Source organism: Bubalus bubalis, chromosome 11 (assembly GCF_019923935.1).
Source record: "Bubalus bubalis isolate 160015118507 breed Murrah chromosome 11, NDDB_SH_1, whole genome shotgun sequence".
In the NCBI taxonomy this organism is placed as follows: Eukaryota; Metazoa; Chordata; class Mammalia; order Artiodactyla; family Bovidae; genus Bubalus; species Bubalus bubalis.
The window spans coordinates 13,823,696-13,843,466 of NC_059167.1; the positions used below are offsets into that span (position 1 = coordinate 13,823,696).

At 48.4% G+C, this 19,771-nt stretch overlaps 1 protein-coding gene and 1 long non-coding RNA gene across 2 annotated transcripts in view; one reads left to right on the forward strand and one right to left on the reverse strand.

The window, feature by feature from the left end:
- The window catches only part of NRXN3 (neurexin 3), a 1,822,863-nt gene that overhangs the window by 1,742,604 nt on the left and 60,488 nt on the right, over positions 1 to 19,771 (reverse strand). Inside the window, exon 2 of the mRNA XM_044924683.2 lies at positions 4,296 to 5,733. Within this exon, the coding sequence (XP_044780618.2) occupies positions 4,296 to 5,004 (709 nt within the window). The 5' untranslated portion in view covers positions 5,005 to 5,733. The remainder of the gene's footprint in view (positions 1 to 4,295; positions 5,734 to 19,771) is intronic.
- On the forward strand, positions 1,031 to 3,495 carry LOC123327963. Its single transcript, XR_006542606.2, has 4 exons — positions 1,031 to 2,120; positions 2,226 to 2,284; positions 2,936 to 3,091; positions 3,256 to 3,495. It is a non-coding gene; the product is annotated as an uncharacterized LOC123327963 (long non-coding RNA).

Sequence of the window (19,771 nt, forward strand, 5' to 3'; positions counted from 1 at the left end):
TAGCATGCAGCATACCCAGGAAATCTCGCTGGGTAATCAGGAGGAGAGGACGAGAAAGAGCAATCAGACCCCTATTCAGGCTCGTTTAGCGACAGCCCCCGCTGGATGGCTGGCTGACTGGGCCGGGGGAGAGCAGGGCTGGTCCTAACGCCCGAATGCTGGGTGGGAAATCGAGTCGTCCCTGCTTCTGGGCTTGTCTCCACCCCAGGCGGAAGGATTCTGAAAAGGAGCTAGACTGGCCTCTTGATGACTCACCACTGCCCACCCCGATCCTAGGCCATAGGGGTTGACTGAGATTAGGAAAAAAGCCACATTACTATTCAGGCAGCAGGGGCAAGGGCGAGGGGAAGAGACGGTGATATTTTTATACAAGTGCCCCAAACTCCTCCCAAACATGGGAGGAGCCATGGCAATCACTGGGACCTTTGCTATAGCATCGGATGTCTCTGGCTCTTGGTAAAGCCTTGGGGGTAAGCACCTCTTCTTGGAATACCTTTCCATCTTAGTTCTGGCTTTGAGAAATGGGAGAAGAAAGGGAACGTTCTCCATAAAAAAGAAAACTAATTGAAATTCACTTTCGGGACGGCACACGAAGGCCACACAGTGGTACTGAGCCATCCATCAAACCAACCTGAGTAGGATGTCAGCTTCAGACGGCGGGAGGGATGGGGGATGGATGGGAGGCTAGTGGAGCCCACACCACCGTGTGCTTGTCCTCAGATTCTGGCCCCTATTACCTGCACCCACAGCTGCACCTCACTGGGGGATCCCCACCCCTGAAAACTTAACAGCTGAGACTCAAAACAAGCCGCTTTTGCCCTGGGCACCTGCCTAAGTTAGCAGGAAAAGATAGACAATGAACCGATTTTTCTTTTTGCTGACTCAACAGGACCTCATGTCACCTCACTGAAATTAACCTAAAAACACGGGTGTATAAAGATCTTTGACACAGGTAGACCCACGGATTAAGATCTGATCATTAAGATCTGATTGTAGAGATCAACCTGTGGAAACTTCCCCACCTTTCCTTGGCCCCACCCCACCTGCAGCAGGCTGGTTTCAGGCTAAATGAACTCTTCAGAGAAGCTGGTACTGAAATGGAGACACTTTGGCAGTGAACCAGTTCGTCATGGCTGTAAGATTGTTGAAAAATTCAATACCTGCACATTCACAATTGAGAATGTTTTAAAAACAATCAAGCTAAACTCATGTCAAGGTAATCACAAGCCCCCAATAACCAACGAGAGGGTTGCTGTCTGGAGGCTGCTGGGGCACCTCTTTATTGTCCAGTGAGCTTCAGAGATGCCCCAAAACAGGACTGGGCTAAACAGAAAAAGCCAGGTGAATATGTCCCAGGCAGCAGGATTATATTCCAAACCAGATAGGCATAATTTTAAAGTTATTTTGAGGCAAGATTTAAAGTCATCTTGAACAAATCTAAAGTTGAAAACCCAAACATTTGATTTATAAACATAACAACCTAGAAGAAGAACAAAAAAAGTCCAGGACCACTCCCCTCTCTCCCCATCATGTGCCAGAATGTTCAATGTGACCACTAGCTGGTTTGGGAGTCTTGGGATGAAGTTTCCCCAAGTAGGCTGTGTGGGGTTCAGTCTGCAGCCAAAATCTTTTGCCACAAGAAACAGAAGATAACTGTGTCCATAACTCGTCCCCCGCAAACCCAAGTCTCCCACAGCAACTATCTCCAGGGTCTTGTGGGTCTTACCTAGAAAAGGTACCCAATGGGAGGTCAAAATCACCCAAAGCAAATAGAAGAGATGGGCCCAGCCGTGCGTTGTTCCTGGGGTGCAGGATGGAGACATTTCTGAGCCACTGAGGCATGAAAAGCCAGACAGGCCAAGCAAACATCAATACCGCCAGCATGCTAGAAGCTAATGGACCGCAGAGAGCGCCTCCAACAGGCCCCGACCACATTCATATGAAGCTGCAGGAGCCCTCCCAGCTCTTCCTGCCCTTGAACTGCTAAAGCATGAAACCCTCACACAATCAAACAGCACGGCCCATCCTGCAAAGTGGGATGATCAGAGGCTTGGTACACAGGACCCACTGCTGGGACCAAGTCCCCGGGGATTTCAGTTCTGTGACATTTGCAATTTAAAGTGGGTGAGAGATGAGGCAAGAGAGGCACCCTCACTGCCCGCTTTACACTGTCTTTAGGAAAACGGGCAGGTATTTGTTTAGGCTGTTTGTCTTGTTTTATGCAGGTCGGCTTGACACTCAGCAGCTGCTGTGGGTGTTTTTTTTTCCCCTTCATATTTTACAGGTGAGTTTTCCCCCTGCTTACTCTAAAAATTAACTGTGTGGAGAGAACGGATATTTTCTAAAAGCCTGAGATGCATCTTTGTGATTGATTAGACATAATGACAATTACCAGGAGCAACAGGCTTCAAGTCACCAACAGTAAATGCTGGTACCTCCCCCAACATCCACCCTCACCTCAGCTGTTGCACTGCTCCAAACCAACCAAGTGTTCGTAGTTAGTGGAGTGCAGTTAATACTAAGTCTGTTTACTGTATTATGTACCGTGAGAATAATGAAATATGCTGCGTTTGCCTTCTACAGATAGAGGCATCAGTCCATAGCCACGAGATGGTCTGAACCCTATAGAAAAAAAAACCATCATTAAAATATATATATTGTATTTAGCTAATAAAAAGTTGACTGCTTATCATCTACTCAGAAGAAACTCCTCTGGAGACCTCAAACAAACATACACACACACCCAAACCAAAAAAATAAATAAATAAATAAGAGAGAGAAGAAATTGTATACATATACAGTATAGAGATTTCTTCCTGCAGAAAAGTGCTGATCCAAACCTGCCCAGAGGAAATGAGTTCTTTTTAAACACAAAAAGTGCAATCAGGGATAATCAGCAAGTTAACAACACACTTGCAAACACTCTGGTCCCTAGAAAGGAAGAATGCCAGCTTCCAATGCCAGTTCTGAGAACAGAACAGATCCTTTGGGCGAAGGAGAAAACAAGTGTTCGTGTCAGCCTTCAGGAAGAACTTTCTCCAAAGCCCAGGAGCTCTGGAACAGCGGTCAGCTCCAGGGGGACCTGCTTGTGGTAAGTGCTTCAGTAACCACTGTCCCCAGATGACTCTGTGGGTTCGGGCTGCCTCTACCCCTCTGCCCCATCCCTCCTCCAGTGGACTCAGTGAGGAATAACAGAGGTCAAAAAAGGACTTCTTGCATGTCTTGCATCTCCCTCTCTGGCAACCCACCCACAAGAAGGGAGGTGTGATGGCAGGCCCAGAAGAGGAAAGAAGCACTCTTGCGATAGCCCATACTTGACCTACAAGGAGGCTCCCAAGAAGATCCCCAGAGTGTCCTGGTCTCCAGCATATATCACCTGTGAAATAAACTTTGTTTTGATTTAAAGAAATGTTTTAATACCTGCTAGTAGATAACGTTCATATCAACCACAGCTTTAGGAGTTGGGTGGTTTCAGGGAAAGTGTAAGGAACATCTGCAGACACTATTTTGAACTACAAATCCCAAGGCAGTAGGGTAGCACGTGAATGAAGGGATTGTGGGAGTCTGCACTAAGACACTCACCTGGCCCCACCTACCTGACCTCCCTTGACCTGTTGGTTCCCACCTTTAGCTGCACAGTGGAATCACCTGGGGGTCTTAGTACGAGGAGGCGAGAAGTCCCCCCCCAAAATGCCCTGTCTACCCATCAGACACCTTCCAGAAGACTGTGGGAGGAGGGGCACGGCTGAAGGGCTGGGTTGACAGCAAGGCCCGGTGTGGACCCACAGTCTATCAACCCTCATTCTTCTTTGCACCGGCATTCCTTATGTTAGGGACAATAAGGAGAAAGTGATGCAGAGTGTCCTGTCTATTCACAAGGGCCCAATTCTCAAGGGATCAGGAGGGCCATAGACAGCCACTCTGCCCCTTTCTATCTGACATCTGGCCTTGTACTGACCCTTTGAAGCTTCACCGCGGTGGAAAGAGGTGAGCTGGGGCTCAGATCCTATACTCGACTCTATTCAGACTTTTGAGCAGAGCCAAACATCTGTGTAAGGAAGGAGCCCATGGTTGAGTAGTCAGGATTCTCTCCTGCTGAGATCTGATGGATTTTTCCATTGAGAGAAAGCCAAGGATTTCTACCACACCCTCGGGGAAAGAGACGCAATTATCTAACAGGCAGCTAAAGAGGCGGGTCAATGATAGAACTGGTTTCCCTCCAGGCGATCTTGATCCTTACCCAAGCCGTCAGGGGTGGGCTCGAGCCTCAGAGGGGTAGAGAAGAGGACCCTTACCTTCCGAGCACAGCTTGCCGCCATAGCCGGTGGTAGAACAGTCGCAGGTGGGGTGTCCATCCAGGAGAAAGCAGATGCCGCCATTTTCACAGGGACGCTCGCCGCAGGGCCCCTCGGCATCCAACTGAACACCCTGACTTCCCAGAAGCCGGGGCTCTGAGTTGCCGTACTTGAGATCTGAGATTAATCCCTTGAAGCTGGGCATGGCCTGCACCCCATCAAGGGTCAGGGCAGATGGCCGGATGTCGGCGGGAACGCCGCCCAGGAACAGGTCACTGACCACGTCCATGTAAGGCCGCTGGGGCTGCAGCTCCGCGGACCGGCCCTCCCCGTCGAGCACGAGCACGGTGCGCAGGCGGTCGCGGCTCACCATGACGAAGTGCCAGCTGCTGTCGTTCACCCGCTTGCCGGACAGCACAGCGGTCTCCGCACAGTCCATGCTGAGGCGCAGCTGCACACGGCCGTCCACCAGGGAGAGGCAGAGGAAGTCGCAGACGCCGCCGTCGTCCAGGTAGAGGAGCAGCCCAGCGGACACGTTGGTCTTGAACTGGAAGCTGAGGTCGCTGCGCGTGCTGGCATCCCAGCGGAGGTAGCGCGCCCACTGGTTGGGGAGGCCCATGAACTCCAGGCCCAGGCAGAGCCCCAGCAGGGATCCCAGCAGGAGGCTCACCTTCAAGGTGAAGAACACCGAGTGCATGGTGAAGCTCATTCTGGCCAAGCCCCAGGGGCCCGGAGGCGGGGAATGGCCCTCGGGGGACAATCCCCCTGCCCCACCTCCTTTGAAGTGGAAGGCAGAGAGGAAGAGGAGATGGCTGGGGGACAGAGAACACACAACAGAGAGGAGGCACACACACACACACAGGAGGATGAGGAAGGAGGAAAGAAAACCAGAAAGCCCCTGGTGGGCACCCACAAGCAAGAAATTCAGTAAGAGACAGAGTGGGGGAAGGACGGGGCAGCAATAGAGGAGGTCAGTCAGGCAGGCGGGGGACAGTGAGGGTGCAGAGTGGGGAGCAGAGTGTCCTTCTCCAAGAACAGATCTCAGCTATCCAATGTGGATCCGGAGGCCTTGATTTGGGCAGGAGAAAAGTACACGGAGGGCTGGCTGGTGGGTGGAAGCCTTCAGCAATGTCCACCTCTGGGCAGCAGACCCCCAAACGGCCCAGCCAGGGAGGCCGGGGAGAGGGCTGGGGTCAGGGGGGCCGTGATGGAGGAGGAGCGAGCAGTCAGGTGAGCCAGACGCAAGGTAGAAACAGGCCGAGGACCAGCCCTGAAGGCCGACCTCCTAGCAGCCGAGGGCCGCGGGGAGGGGAGTAGCCGGAAGTTGAAAGCTCAGGCAGAGCAGGGCCCGGGGCCAAACGAAAGTGGACTCAGGCTTCATGGTCCACTAGGGGCGGTCCAGCCCATAACCTGCCTCCCAGGACTCCAGAGAAAAGACCTGCAGGAAGGAGCGGGGGAGAAGGAAAGGAAGATTAGGGCCCCATGTCAGGAAAATACTGCACCCTATTTCACAAATATTGATGGAGTGCTGACTGCGAGCCCGTCTACTCTAGTGAGTCCCAGAGCGCTTAGTGCTTTAAGCGACAGGGAAGGCCTGGGGTCTTTCAGAGCCATGTCAGGACCCCAAGCTCAGCTCCTAACGATGCACTCAGGTTTTCCATGTGCAAAGAAGTATCAAACCCGCCAAGCCATATCAGCACATTTTTACAATGTTCATATCACAGGGTCACGTGGCCAAAATTTAATTTTCAGGTACGTGCTAACATTTTAGATACTCAAATACATACATGCAGTTTTAACTTGTTTACCTATTAAAAGACATGAACATGATAGTGGTTTTTGTTTGTTTGTTTTAGATTTTCTTTCTCACTTTGCCAAGCCAATGTCTGGTGTAGGCAGCCGAAGACAGATCCTCACCTTTACTTTTTTGAGGGAATTATTTATAGGAGTCAGTGAAAATAAACTAGAAGGTGAGTAATGAGCAAAAAACATTCATCTCTTAACTAAATGTTGGAGAAAAGGTCTTGTGGGGGGTGGCAGGGAGGGAATGTGCTTTGAACCTTTTAAAAAGAAAAGGCTGAGTATATCCTAGTTCTTATATATGGAACTTTGAGAAAACTTCTTAACTTATTTGAGCTTCTATTTTCTCACTCATAAAGCAGAGAAAATAATAGCCTTTTTACAAAGTTGGAGACAGGATTCAATGCAATCATGTATTAGAAGATTCTAGCATGAGGCTATAGCCACAGTAGGTGAACAATGAACGCTACCTGTTTCTTTCCTTATTTGTAAGGAAGGATGAGAAGAGGGCATCGCTGGTGTATGTCTGTACGTGTGAGTGTGTGTATGTCTGCAAAGGGGGACAGTATATTAAAACATACATTTTTAAATTAAAAAAAAAAAACAGAATGAACAACAAATGAATAGTTAAGGAATGTCACAGACCTAAAGCATATCATGCGTGTTGTATACTGATTGTAAATGCACCAGCACCCAGTTAAGGGGTGGCTGACTGAAGGCAGACTCTGGTCACAGAGCTGAGAGGAAACTTCTCTGTTCACATGAGAGCAATGAGTGTAATTTTCAAGAGTTATGCAAGTTGCTGCTTATTAATTGGCATGCTTGATAATTCACCATGGTCGTTGTCAGACCACTGTCTAGTATTTTTATGATGGCTGCATTAGCAAAGCTAGTTATTACTCATGCTTTGAAGAGGAAAACGCTGTTCCTTAAGCAGCAACAAACACCTATTTCCAGTGAACTCACAAGCCCACCCAAAAAGAGGCTGATTAAATCCATTATAAGGAAAGCCTCTGTGGTATAAAACATCCTGTACACACAGTGGTTCCCCAAGTGTGGCATGGGCATCTCCAGGGGTGTGAGGAAGTCTTAACTGGAGCATGAGCATAGCATGTGCCAAAACATATAGGCTTCGCACAAGCACAAGCCAAACCAACTTTTAAAATGCCAGCAATTTTTGGACCTCCCTGGGGCCTCCCTGGTGACTCAACAGGTAAAAGAATCCACCTGCATGCAGGTGCTACAGGAGACATGAGTTCAATCCCTGGGTCGTAAAGATCCCCTGGAGGAGGGCATGGCAGCCCACTCCAGCATTCTTGCCTAGAGAATCCCATGGACAGAGAAGCCTGGCAGGCTACAGTCCAGAGGCTCACAAAGAGGTGTCCATGACTATAAGTGACTTAGCACGCATGCACGGTGGTACAGTGGATAAGAATCTGCCTGTGGATACAGGGGAGGCAGGTTGGATCCCTGGTCTGGAAAGATTCCACAAGCCCCAGACAACTAAAGCCCGTGCACCACAAAAGCTGAGCCAACACTCTGGAGTGTGTGAGCTGCGACTACTGAGCCCACGTGCCCTAGAGCCGCCCCCCCCCCAAAAAAATCAGCAGTTTTTGAGCTGGTTGATGACACTTTGGTAGCATGAAATCAGCTACGCTAGAATATTTACACCACAGAAATAGGCAAACATCACGAATCAGGATCTGAGAAGATGAGATTTAAGGAAAGCCTTGAAGGAGGATGAGAGAACTAGCTATGTAAATGTCTGGGAAGAAGGTTCCAGAAGGACTAGTGCAAACACTAGTGCAACATCCCAGGGGAGAAGAGAGACCCTTGTGCCCAAAGAGGGCTTCTTCTGGTCCTAATATCTGCCATGTGTACATAATTTTTTAATCAAATTTTTTAAAAGTATTTTTTTTTTATTGGAGGCTAATTATTTTACAGTATTGTAGCAGTTTTTGCCATACATTGACATGAATCAGCCATGGGTGTATATGTGTCCCCCATTCTGAATTTTTTAATCAAATTTTTTAAAGGGACCACTTTTAGGGAATGTGCTCAAAGGACAGTTGCTCTCCTATCGCTCCCTCCATCATGCATCTGATCTAGAAGAGTGGGGAGCAAGGCAGACGTGACGAGCACAAAGCCCAGGTCTCTCCAACGAAGTATCCCACGCCGGGAAATATCAATGAGCCGAGAATGTAAAGATCACATGGCATGGAGGGAGCCCACGGTGTCTGAGTTCCAGAGGCTTGGGAAAGTGTTTTCTCAGTGACACTACCCCTGGCTGCCGCACCTCCTTCTCTACTTCCCCTCCTGCCAGTTTAGACCTAGGAGTCTAGCTCAGGCAAGGCCCAGGCTCAGGTGGCTTCAGCCAGTGGGACCCCCTTGGTGGAAGGCAAGGACACGGAGACGGAGGGCCCGATGACATGGATGAGCAGGCACATGGGAGTCCCTCTAAATGGATGGCCCTAGAAGCTTTCGGACTGATCTAGATGTCAACCCTCTGGGCCTCAGAAAGTCACTTGTGTTTCTGCAGAAATTAAATGACTTGCTCAGTTCAATCTAACTACTTATTGAGCTCCGATTCATCCAGTCACTCCTGGATCTAAGCAGAAGAAGACACGGTACTTGCCTTAGGGGCGTCACAAAGTAGTGGGGCCAAGTGTACTTTAGAGAAGAAAGCAGAACAATAAAAGAGTCCATGCTATGAAATCTCCCTGGGGGCACAGACCGCTTCACCCTGGTGCTGCCGCAGGACCTTGGCTCCCATGGAGTGGGAGCTTGAGACACATGTGTAGAAAGAATGAACAATATAAGAAGCTGAAGAGCATCCTTGAGGATCATTTGTGTTTCATGAGGTGACCTCTACACCTCTCTGTTTCATACAATGACAGCAATCCTGCACCTCCAGGCTTCCCTGAATGCCAGGCTCAGATGACCCCTCAGGACAAAGCAGCACATGCCAAGTGATCTGGGGTAACACATGAGTTAGGAAGTAGGCTGCCCAGGACCACTCCCTGTGCAGAGGATCATGGGAATTTACCCCGTCTGCTTTGGGGTGGTCGCTCAACCCTGCCTGCTGAGCCTTGTCCATCAGACTGACCATTCTCCACTCCTGCCCAGACCAGCACTGAAGATACCGACAGTCCCCTGCCTGCATCGTGGGGAATCAAAAAGGCTAACAGGAAAACCAAGCTTTCTTTCCTCTTCACAGGCGCTGGGCAGAATCTGATTTCAGGACTGGTAGCATCAGAATCAGGTTAACCTAGACTTGATGCCCTATGGACACCAAAATTCTCTCCTACAGCTCTTGCATTGCTTTCTTGGACCATGGACATTCCTGTGACCTCTGGGAAATTGTTGCAGTGGCCCATGCTAGAAATGACCTTCCATTTAATATCAAAGCCCTCAAGCCAACTGCCCCAAGCGTTCACCCTTAAGCCTTCTTTAACCCTCTGCTAGAGCTGTGCTGCTGCTGCTGCTGCTGCTGCTGCTAAGTCGCTTCAGTCGTGTCCGACTCCATGCGACCCCATAGAAGGTAGCTCACCAGGCTCCGCCATCCTTGGGATTCTCCAGGCAAGAACACTGGAGTGGGCCGCCATCTCCTTCTCCAATGCATGAAAGTGAAAAGTGAAAGTGAAGTAGCTCAGTTGTGTCCGACTCTTCGCGACCCCATGGACTGCAGCCTACCAGGCTCCTCTGTCCATGGGATTTTCCAGGCAAGAGTACTGGAGTGGGCTGCTGCCCCCTCCACCGGTCAGCCAACTGCTCCCCTATCCTGAGCCTCAGGAGGGCCCAGACAGCCACAGGGGCAGGGAATTTGCTCCAATGCCTATGTGGAAGGCCCAGGCTGGTGCAGAAGCTCAAAATGCTTGTCTGCTGTCTGAGAACCGAGCAGGAGAGGGAAAGTGAGTGACATTATCTAATTGCCAGCTAATCTACATAATTATCGAACGGCATACTTCTTACGTGGGGTTAGCATCTTTGCAAATGTCTCATGATCCGGCTGCTTGGGAGACAGAAGGGCCCCCACACAACTCCAACACATGGGCTATTTACCACTGGCACAACTCGAAAGATCTGGCTGCCACGTACCCTTCCACTGCCTCCCTATAGTTCCTCTGCTTCCTTGAGACAGATTCAAAGGAAAGTAGGGCCTGTGTTGAGAACCACGGACGGTGGGAAGGCGTGATGAAGGCTGTCCTCAAAGCCTCAGACTGAGCTCATCAGTTCCTCCTCTGGAACCTCCCATCAGCATCCCTCTAAAGTCCCTCATCAGGACCAGAAAGTCCCGATGATGGCTCTCTGTTGGTTCTACCTGCCTCCCTTTCACCATACCCTTTGACCCACTTTGAAGGTAAAATGATTTTAACCACCAATCTCGGTCCATGTCATTTAGGTGGGGTTCATCCCAACCCCAGATCTTGGGACCCAGTTTAGCCACTTAGGACATTGCAAACTCCTGCCACAGTGATTAGCTTAGGGATGGGTTTGTCACCCAAACTGAGTCAAATTAGAGTTTACACTGGAACTTTTACTGGAATATTGGGAGAAGGACCCTCTTTTTTTTTTTTAACCTCATGGTCAAACGATTAGAGTGACATCCAGAATTGATGAGAGATAGCACTGTTACTGGAGAAGGCAATGGCACCCCACTGCAGTACTCTTGCCTGGAAAATCCCATGGACGGAGGAGCCCGATAGGCTGCAGTCCATGAGGTCGCTAAGAGTCGGACGGGACTGAGCGACTTCACTTTCACTTTTCACTTTCATGCATTGGAGAAGGAAATGGCAACCCACTCCAGTGTTCTTGCCTGGAGAATCCCAGGGATGGGGGAGCCTGGTGGGCTGCCATCTATGGGGTCGCACAGAGTCGGACACAACTGAAGCGACACAGCAGCAGCAGCACTGTTACTATTCAAGATAATCTTGTCTAAAAATGAAGACAACAAAGAAGGAGAGTCAAGAGATGGATAGAGATGTATTTCCAGTGATGTTTCTGCACCTAGATGTAGCCAGACCTGAAGCCCAAAGGATCCTGGTTTCATCTCATGAACCAAAACTTTCTTTTTTCTTTTTTTGCTTAAGCAATTTGGGGTTGGGTTGTGACTGGGAGTTCTGAATAACACATTCCTAATGCTAGATCTTAAAAATCTATCATGACATATCAAGAGAAGCTTCCATTTCACATGGCCACCCATGCCTGTGAGGAATCCCTGTAACTTGGGAGACATGTCAGATTTCTCACCCCTACCACCGATGTTCTACACCCACCGTGCCCATGTCCTTGGCAAAAGCAGAGGATGTGGGCATGCTCTATCCCCAGGTGCTTTGAAGGGGGCTGCAGGCTCATTTTTGCACAATGGCGTCAGAGATTCACTGTCAACCAAGCTACGTCCCTCTTGACACCACAGCACGAGGCCGGCCCCTCACGCTTGGTACCCTCGATCTTAATTCTACAGCAGAGGCTCTACTGCAGGAAGTGGGGGAGGTGAAGGCATGAATTCTCTCCAAGACATCAAAGCAATTCAGGGTAGTGATGAAGAACATGGGCTTTGGCACCAGACAGAGTTGGATTTAAACTCAGACTGTCATTACCATAGCTATTTAGCCTTGGGCAACTCTCTGAGTCTTTGTTTATTCATCAGAGAGAGAGAGAGAGAAGGAGAGAGAATGATAATACCTATCTTGTAGGGTAGCTTTGGACTTTATTAAACTTTAAAATGTATAGCAGTATAACTACTTTCTGAAAATTGCATGGTAGTAGCTACTAAAGCTAAATATTTCTGTCCCATGACTCCACAATTCCCCTCCTGGGACTCCACAATTCCAATACCAACAGAAATGCTTATGTATGTCCAACCCAAGTCATGCACAAAAATTTTCATAACAACACTAGTCATAATAGCTGAAACCTAGAAAATAACCCCATGTTCATCTGCAGTAGAATGAATTAGTAAATTGTCGTCTATTCATGCAAAATGCCACACAGCCCTGAGAATGCCTGGCCCTATGTCCAGATAGTCATATGGATGCACCTCACAGAACAGCATATATCCTACATGTTCCATTTATGCAAAGAACAAATCAAGGCAAAGAAATCATCCTCTACTGATATATGTCAGAATAGTGGTTACTCTCAAGGAATTAATGAGTGGAAGATGGCAAAGCGGGTGAAGTAGTTCTGTTTCTGGGTAAGAGTGGCGTTGCCCACAGTGCTTAGTTTGGGAAAAAGTATCAACAGGGCTGCACATTGATGACTTGAGCTCTCATCGCTATCTATGTTATACTTCACTGAAAACAATACGCTTCCTGATACATAGCATGTGCTCACTTATTATTTTATTTGTCATCTGAAGGAGAGTTTTAAAAGAAACATATTACTGGTTTCCACTTAGAGGCTGAAACTCCTTCCTTACAAACCCCTAAGTTAACACCAATCTCTTATCTAGGAAAATACGGGCAGACAGGGAGAGCATCATCCTTCTCTCTCCCCAGGCCACTTCATACCCCAGTTCTCCCTTTCACGATTTTTCACATCTAAGAGTCTCATCCCTCCTCATGTCTTCTCCTTTCCTGTGACATCTGCTGAGCTGCTTTGGTCTCAAGGTGCCTCCGCCACCAAGCTCACCCTTATCCTGGTTTGCTGTCCCTGTCCTTCAGGAAAAGGTCTAAAGATCTCAATTCCAGTCCATCAAGGGCATTAAAGTTTATGTTGTGCTGAAAAGGGAACAGAGGTGGAAGAGAAGAGTTTTTTTTTTTAAAAAGTCTTGAACTATAGCACTTCTTGAGATACTAAGTTTTCTGTAAGAACTAAGACGTAGTCACATCAGACTAAAATAAATTCCTTTTCTGGGAATACTCATCAATGACAGTAGAGTCACAATGGAGTTGTATATGGACTCCTGCCGATCCTTTGGGAAAGTTTCTCATGTTATGAGGGATGTAAGGTGGACAGAACCACAAAGACTTGTCACTGGCTAAACAGCAGCATTCAAAGACAGTGTGGTGGTTAAAGGCTTGGGGAGGTAGGCTCTCATCTGAGGTCAAGCCCTGGATGAAGGGCTTGATTCATATTCATCAAGAGCCTGGACAAAGAGGGAAGGGCCATGGGAATAGAAGCCCACTCACCAACTGGTCATGGTTGTGAATGAACTGACACTGAGAGTTAGAATGTGGCATCTCTCTTCCAAATTAAGACTGCCTCAAACCCCTAAGGCTACTGCTCTTGGCATTGTTGAGTTGGCTCTGTATATCCAAACACTTTGGTACTTCAAAGGTTCAAGAGGTCGCAGTAGGCCTGAACCACAGCCTGTGTCTAACAAGAGGAAATCTAACGGAGATAAATGGAAAGTTAGACAACTTGATCCTCCAAAATAAACAACCCATGAGGATAGAAGGTACAATTTCTAACTATATAGGAGATAAGAATTGAGGAATGACATAGACAAGAGGTTTTGTGGTTGCCAGATAACCAAATGCAATTTTAGACTCCCTTAATTATGATGTAACTTGTAGGAAAAAGGACATGAAGATCTGTGTCAATTTGGTGCTGGTCATTAGATTTTTATTCTGAGCCCCACTTTTTGAGAGAGGTGTAGGTGAGTTAGAGGGTAGTGAATTGGAAGTCTTTTGTTTGAAATTTTTAAGATCATGGAGCACCCATGATGTAGATATATCACATCTTGTAAATAACTCAAACCCTGCCAGGTACTTATATACCCAGTAGAAAGGAAAATGTGTGTATGTGTATTAGTCACTCAGTCATGTCTGACTCTTTGTGACCCCCACGGACTATAACTGGACAGGCTCCTCTGTCCATGGGATTCTCCAGGCAAGAATACTGGAGTGGGTTGCCATTCCCTTCTCCAGGAAGTCTACCCAACCCAGGGATCAAGCCCAGGTCTCCTGCATTGCAGGCAGATTCCTTACTGTCTGAGCCACCAGAGAAGCCCAGAGAAGAGAGACCTGAGACCAGATGATGTAAAGAGCTAGACCAAAGGTGAGAAGTTGGATCTGCCTCGTATGGGCTCGATAAGGCAGAGATCAATCTGTAAGGTCCAAATAGAATACAGGTATTAGACTGAGTACCCCTTTCACAGAGGTTAAAGGCATGGCCTCTGGAGCCGGACCTCCTGAGTTCAAATCTACTTGCTTCCTGTGTGACCTGGAGCTAGTCACTTACCGTCTCTGAACCGCAATTGCCTCATCTATAAAACAGTTAATAGTGAGTAACCATGGTGGGGCACTGATAAGGGTAAACCCCCAGAGCAGTGCTGGGCACGGGTAAGTACTAAGTGCGTGCTAGTTACTGCCGCTGCTGCTGCTGTGACTGACAGCCTCGGTGTTTGTGTTTCCTCCCAGCAGCAGGCTGATTTGGGTGCCTCAGGAGGAGTAGCGTGGACAGATGGACGTCTTTTTAAACCTCATCCCATGACACAGACAATGGTAAGAGTCACACCTGAGTCTCTTTGCAAGGGGAACCTTTGAAGTACCAAAGTGTTTGGATGTACAGAGGCAACTCAACAATACCAAGAGCAGTAGCCTCAAGGGTTTGTTGCAGTCTTAAATTGGAAGAGAGATCCCACTGCCCTCAAGGATAGAACTCTGTCCAGTGAATGGAAGTTCTAGAGAAAGTGGTTATGTCTTTGTCTTACACACAGACCACCTCCAGATAAAGTGGACTACCCCATCACAGGAGATATCCCAAAAGAGATGGGATGCTCTTTGGAGTCACGTGTCCAGTACTATCTAGATCTCTGTATGAGGTGCAGCAGAGTCTAGAAGAACAAAAGATGACTCTGGCATAGTGTGGCCAGGGCAGGATTCTCAAGGGAGGGGGACTCACATGGAAACTTGAAGGACACGGGGCTTAGGCAACTGAAGAGAAGTCTGCTGTGGGGGAAGAACACCAGCCCAGGAGTCAGATCCAGGCTCTGTCTTTCCACTCACTACTGGGCAAGTGACCTTATGGGAAACTCTGTGAGCTCTCCAGTTTTTGTTTCTTCTCTTAAATTAGAGGGAACGGTGAATACACCTTCCAAGATGGTGTGAACGCCCAAGGAAGTAAAAGCTACACAACCTAAGGTAATAATCGTGCCTTCCTACCATGTGGACACTCCTCTAAAGTTCCCACCCAAAGTAACTCATGACATTAGTCTCTTCCCACCTACCACTTCTACGCCATCCCCAGGGCAGTCCTGAGTTTTCTAGCGGGCCAAACCCAAGCACAGCAAACTCTTCCCCCTGACCACAGAACTCAGGCCTTGCAAGGAGCTGAGGGGTTCCCCAACATCCCAGATGCAGCCAGGACCTCAAGAGGCTGTGGTCACTCCCCCTACTCCTCCTCCCTCCCCCCATCCCCTCCTCTCCCAACCAGTAGGCTTTCCAAGCCATGGCTCGGAAGCCATCTGGCTGCTGGGAGAGTTAATAATTTATAATGAAGATAATCACCCTTCAAGATCCTTGCCTCTTGGGACCATTAAAAAGGACTCAGTTGGGAGTCAGTGAGTTCTTTACATGAGGGGACAGGGAGAAGGGGAGAGGGGAGGGAGGGATGGGGGGAGGAAACAGCGAAAAGAAAGGGAGGGGGAAATCAGCTAAGTGCTCAGCTGACCTTGGCCCCCTGACGGAGGCGGGGGGGGGGGGAAGGAAAATTATTCAGTCCAAGAAGACAATCTTATCCAGCTTTCGCAGCACCAGCCCAGCAAGAGTGCCATTTATGGGGCTTTTCTCCTAGCCCACTCTCTCTACACAAAGAGAAAAAAATCAAACGCATGCAAGAGATGGGGAGAGAGGTGCAGACCAGGGAGAATGAGCCTGCCCGGCAATCACATCTGGGCTGCTGCTGGGACGGCACTTCTCTGTTCTCTTTCCAGGGCACAGTGAGGCCCCCATGGTGCTAATTATTCCCATCACTTGACAAATTCTCCATTAACAAAGCACGTGGGGCCAGAGCCGGCGGGGGTAAAGCAGAAAGGACTCACAGAGGCTCTGGGCAGACTCGAGAGGTGCAGACCCAGAGCAGAGGGTCCCCAGCTTCATCAGGGGGCAAATGCAGAAACTGGCACAGCCCCATCTGTGGGGTACATCTTGGAGGTGTGGGGTGCAGACCGGCTTCCTGCCTTATAAGGCAATGGAGGGGGGTGGAGGAGCACATGAGGGCGGGGATGATAATGGGGTGGGCGCTGAGCCAGGAGGTCTGGGGCGGGCTGAAGACAGCCTCTCTCGGAAGAAGGCAGAGCTGATCAGTGCGTTCAGGACCAAGGCAATGGCAGTTTGGTCCTCCCATGAGTTTGGAAAGGCTCATCATTCTCCCAGTGCACATGTCTTATAATAATAGCAGCAGCTACATGTATCAGTAGGTTTCCCTGGTGGCTCAGACGGTAAAGCGTCCGCCTGCAATGCGGGAGACCCGGGTTCGATCCCATCCCTGGGTCAGGAAGATCCCCTACAGAAGGAAATGGCAACCCACTCTAGTATTCTTGCATAGAGAATTCCATGGACAGAGGAGCCTGGTGGGCTACAGTCCATGGGGTTGCAAAAGAGTCAGACACGACTGACTGACCTCACTTCACTTTATACATATCAGTAGCAACCACAGCAAGCACATGGATCACACTCGCTCTGTGCAAGGCACTACCCCAAGAACCTTACACTTGGAGCTCTTTCACCTTTACAAAAACTCTAACAAGTAGTAACTATTATTATTCCTATTTTATAGATGAGTAAACTGAGACCCCCAAGAGAGTAAATAGTTTTCCCAAAGTGTAAAGGCTCAGATGGTAAAGAGTCCGCTTGCAATGCAGGAGACCCAGGTCGGGATCCTGGGTCGGGAAGATCCCCTGGAGGAGGGCATGGCAACCCACTCCAGTATTCTTGCCTGGAGAATCCTCTGGACAGAGGAGCCTGGTGGTCCATGGGGCTGCAAAGAGTTGGACACAACTGAGCACACGCACACACATAAATTGTTACCAACCCTCATACTCTGTCCTGTAGAGAGACATGAACATCTGGAGGGTGAAAGCAATGAAGGGAAGGCAGTGGCAAGGAAAAGACACAGCTAAAGGACACTCCTGGGACCCTCCCAGATCAGGGCAACTTATTAGCAGCTTAGGAGCTTTGAAGGAAGGTGGGTACAGTGCCTGGCACAGAGTCAGTCAGAGCTAAATGTTTGCTGACTCAACCAAGGTGAGGAAGCAGACAGAAATTAGAAGAATTCAAGGGACAGACCTCTGGATCAGACCACTGGCAGATCAGATCTGGTATTTCATTCCTGACGGTATAACAGGCACAGCTGCCCCCCACTGAAGATCAAGAATGTCAGAGCTCAAGAAGACAGTGACAATCACTTGATTCCAACCTCTCATCCTGTAGACAAGAAAGGGAGGGAGGAAGGAGCCTGGGTGTTCAAGCTAGTGACCAAGATCTCACCACTGGGCAATGCAGAAGTGGCATTAGACCCTAGGCTCTGAACCCTTTGTCTAGGGATCTTTCCATGAGAACAACAGCTTTCCCTTCTTACGTCATCAAGATCCTTATTTCTTCCCAAAGAAGAAAACATAATGCATCAAAACCCAAAACATGACATTGAAATGCAGAGTTGCTCTGTAGAAGTGGAAGGTGAAATCTTTTCCTCCACCTTGACTTATGGAGTGGTTCTCAAGATTGTATCATCAAAACCTGTAGAGTCCCAAAGAACAGTTTCAAAACCACTGCACCATATCAACTTCAACATATAATGGGCTATCTCTAAGAGCTCCCACTGTCCCCTCAGAAAGTCACAAAGAAGCTGTCATTTATACAAACTTCTCTGGAGCAGATTTGCCTTTTCATTCATACTAGCTTGGGACTGAGTATGGTAACCACAGAAGCCCTCACAGGGGCTAGCGTCAGTATGCCCATGACAGGATACATTCCTCAAAGTTACCAACCTCTGCATGACAGGGCTGCCTATTATTTGTCTTGAGTTTCTCTCCAGTAAATTTCAAGTGATGTCCCAGCCACACACACCACCCCCATCCCCACCCCAGCTCTGGAACTCTTTCTAAGAGCTAGACTATAGAGTCACACAGAAACAGATTCTTATCCTAGCTCCACCACTTCGGAACTCTGTAAACTTTGGTAACTACTTAATCCCTGTGAACCTCAGTCCTCTCATCTGTAAAACAAACTTTCCTCTGGAGCAGGAACTGGCAACCCACTCCAGTACTCTTGCCTGGAGAATTTCATGGAAGAGGAGCCTGGTGGGCTACAATCCATGGGGTCGCACAGAGTCGGACACGACTGAACGACTAACGCATGCACATCAAGTCTTGTGAGCGTTCAATGAAGGGGGCAGAGTGTGTGCATATAAAGCTTCCAGCAGAAAGTATTCAGTACCTGTTAGGTGTTCCATCGCCGTCACTGCTACCTCTCTGTTTGTCTTATTCACATGATTCTAGCGTTAATGGCCAAAATTCTTCACCTCTCTATCTCTAGACCCTTTACCGTCTAACATTACTACACTTGACATCAAGCTCAGACACGTGGCTTGCTTCGGCCGGATGGGATGTTAGCAAAAATGACATGAACAGAGGCTTGGAAAGTAGTTTTACATTTTATTCTTGCTCACTCTTGTTCCTCTGCCATGAGAACATGCCCGAGCTCACCTCCTAGAGGATGAGACATGTAAAATAGAAGCGATTCATTCCAAAGAGCCCCAGTTCTGAGGCAGCTAAAGAAAGTCCGTCCAAGTTCTTAGTTCCAAATTTACTGTGAGTCCTTAACAGGGACCCTCCAAGCCTATGAACCCCATGATACGGTCCAACCTCATCAGCTTCAGTGTCACTGCCTCGTCTGAAGGACATCACCACAGAGAAGCCAAAAGGCGGGAGCCTGGTGAGCGCCCAAGCTAAGTGGTGTGTCACGTTAGTGGATCAGCACAGCTTCTGCACACTGGGAGCAGAGAGTGTAAAACAGGCAATACGCATGGACACTGTCACGCATAACATGCTCGAATCAAACAAATAGACACCAAGTACCTATGAAAGGGAAAGTCACTCAGCTGTGTCCGACTGTTTGCAAGCCCATGGACTGTAGCCTGTCAGGCTCCTCTGTCCATGGGATTCTCCAGACCAGAATACTGGAGTGGGTAGACATTCCCTTCTCCAGGGGATCTTCCCAACCCAGGGATTGAACCCAGGTCTCCCACATTACAGGTGGATTCTTTACCATCTGAGCCACCAGGGAAGGCCGATAGCAATCTCATAAGGCTTGTTTAAAAATAGTACACACTAATGTGTGTAAAGTACCTAAGAGTTTATAAAACACTCTCATTTAACCTTTATAGCAGCAAGTAAGGTATCCATTTTTTCAACTCTCTTTTATATATGGAAGAAACTGAAGCTCAGAGAGAGAATGTGGCCTTGTTAAGGTTCACAGAACCAGTAAATTCAGGCCCTCGAACAGTAAGTCCTATGTTTCTATCATTATGTAACACTGATTAACATTAAATCACTATTTCTGGGATCTGTTAGATACAGAAGGTGACTACATGAATTTTCCCTTCACAGGTCCATGGTACACTTCACTAATCAATCACAGAACCTTTCTATTAAGGAGGATGGAGCCTCAGACTCTCTCTCAACCCAACAATCCACCCATGCATCAACTACAACATCCTTATTAAATGAA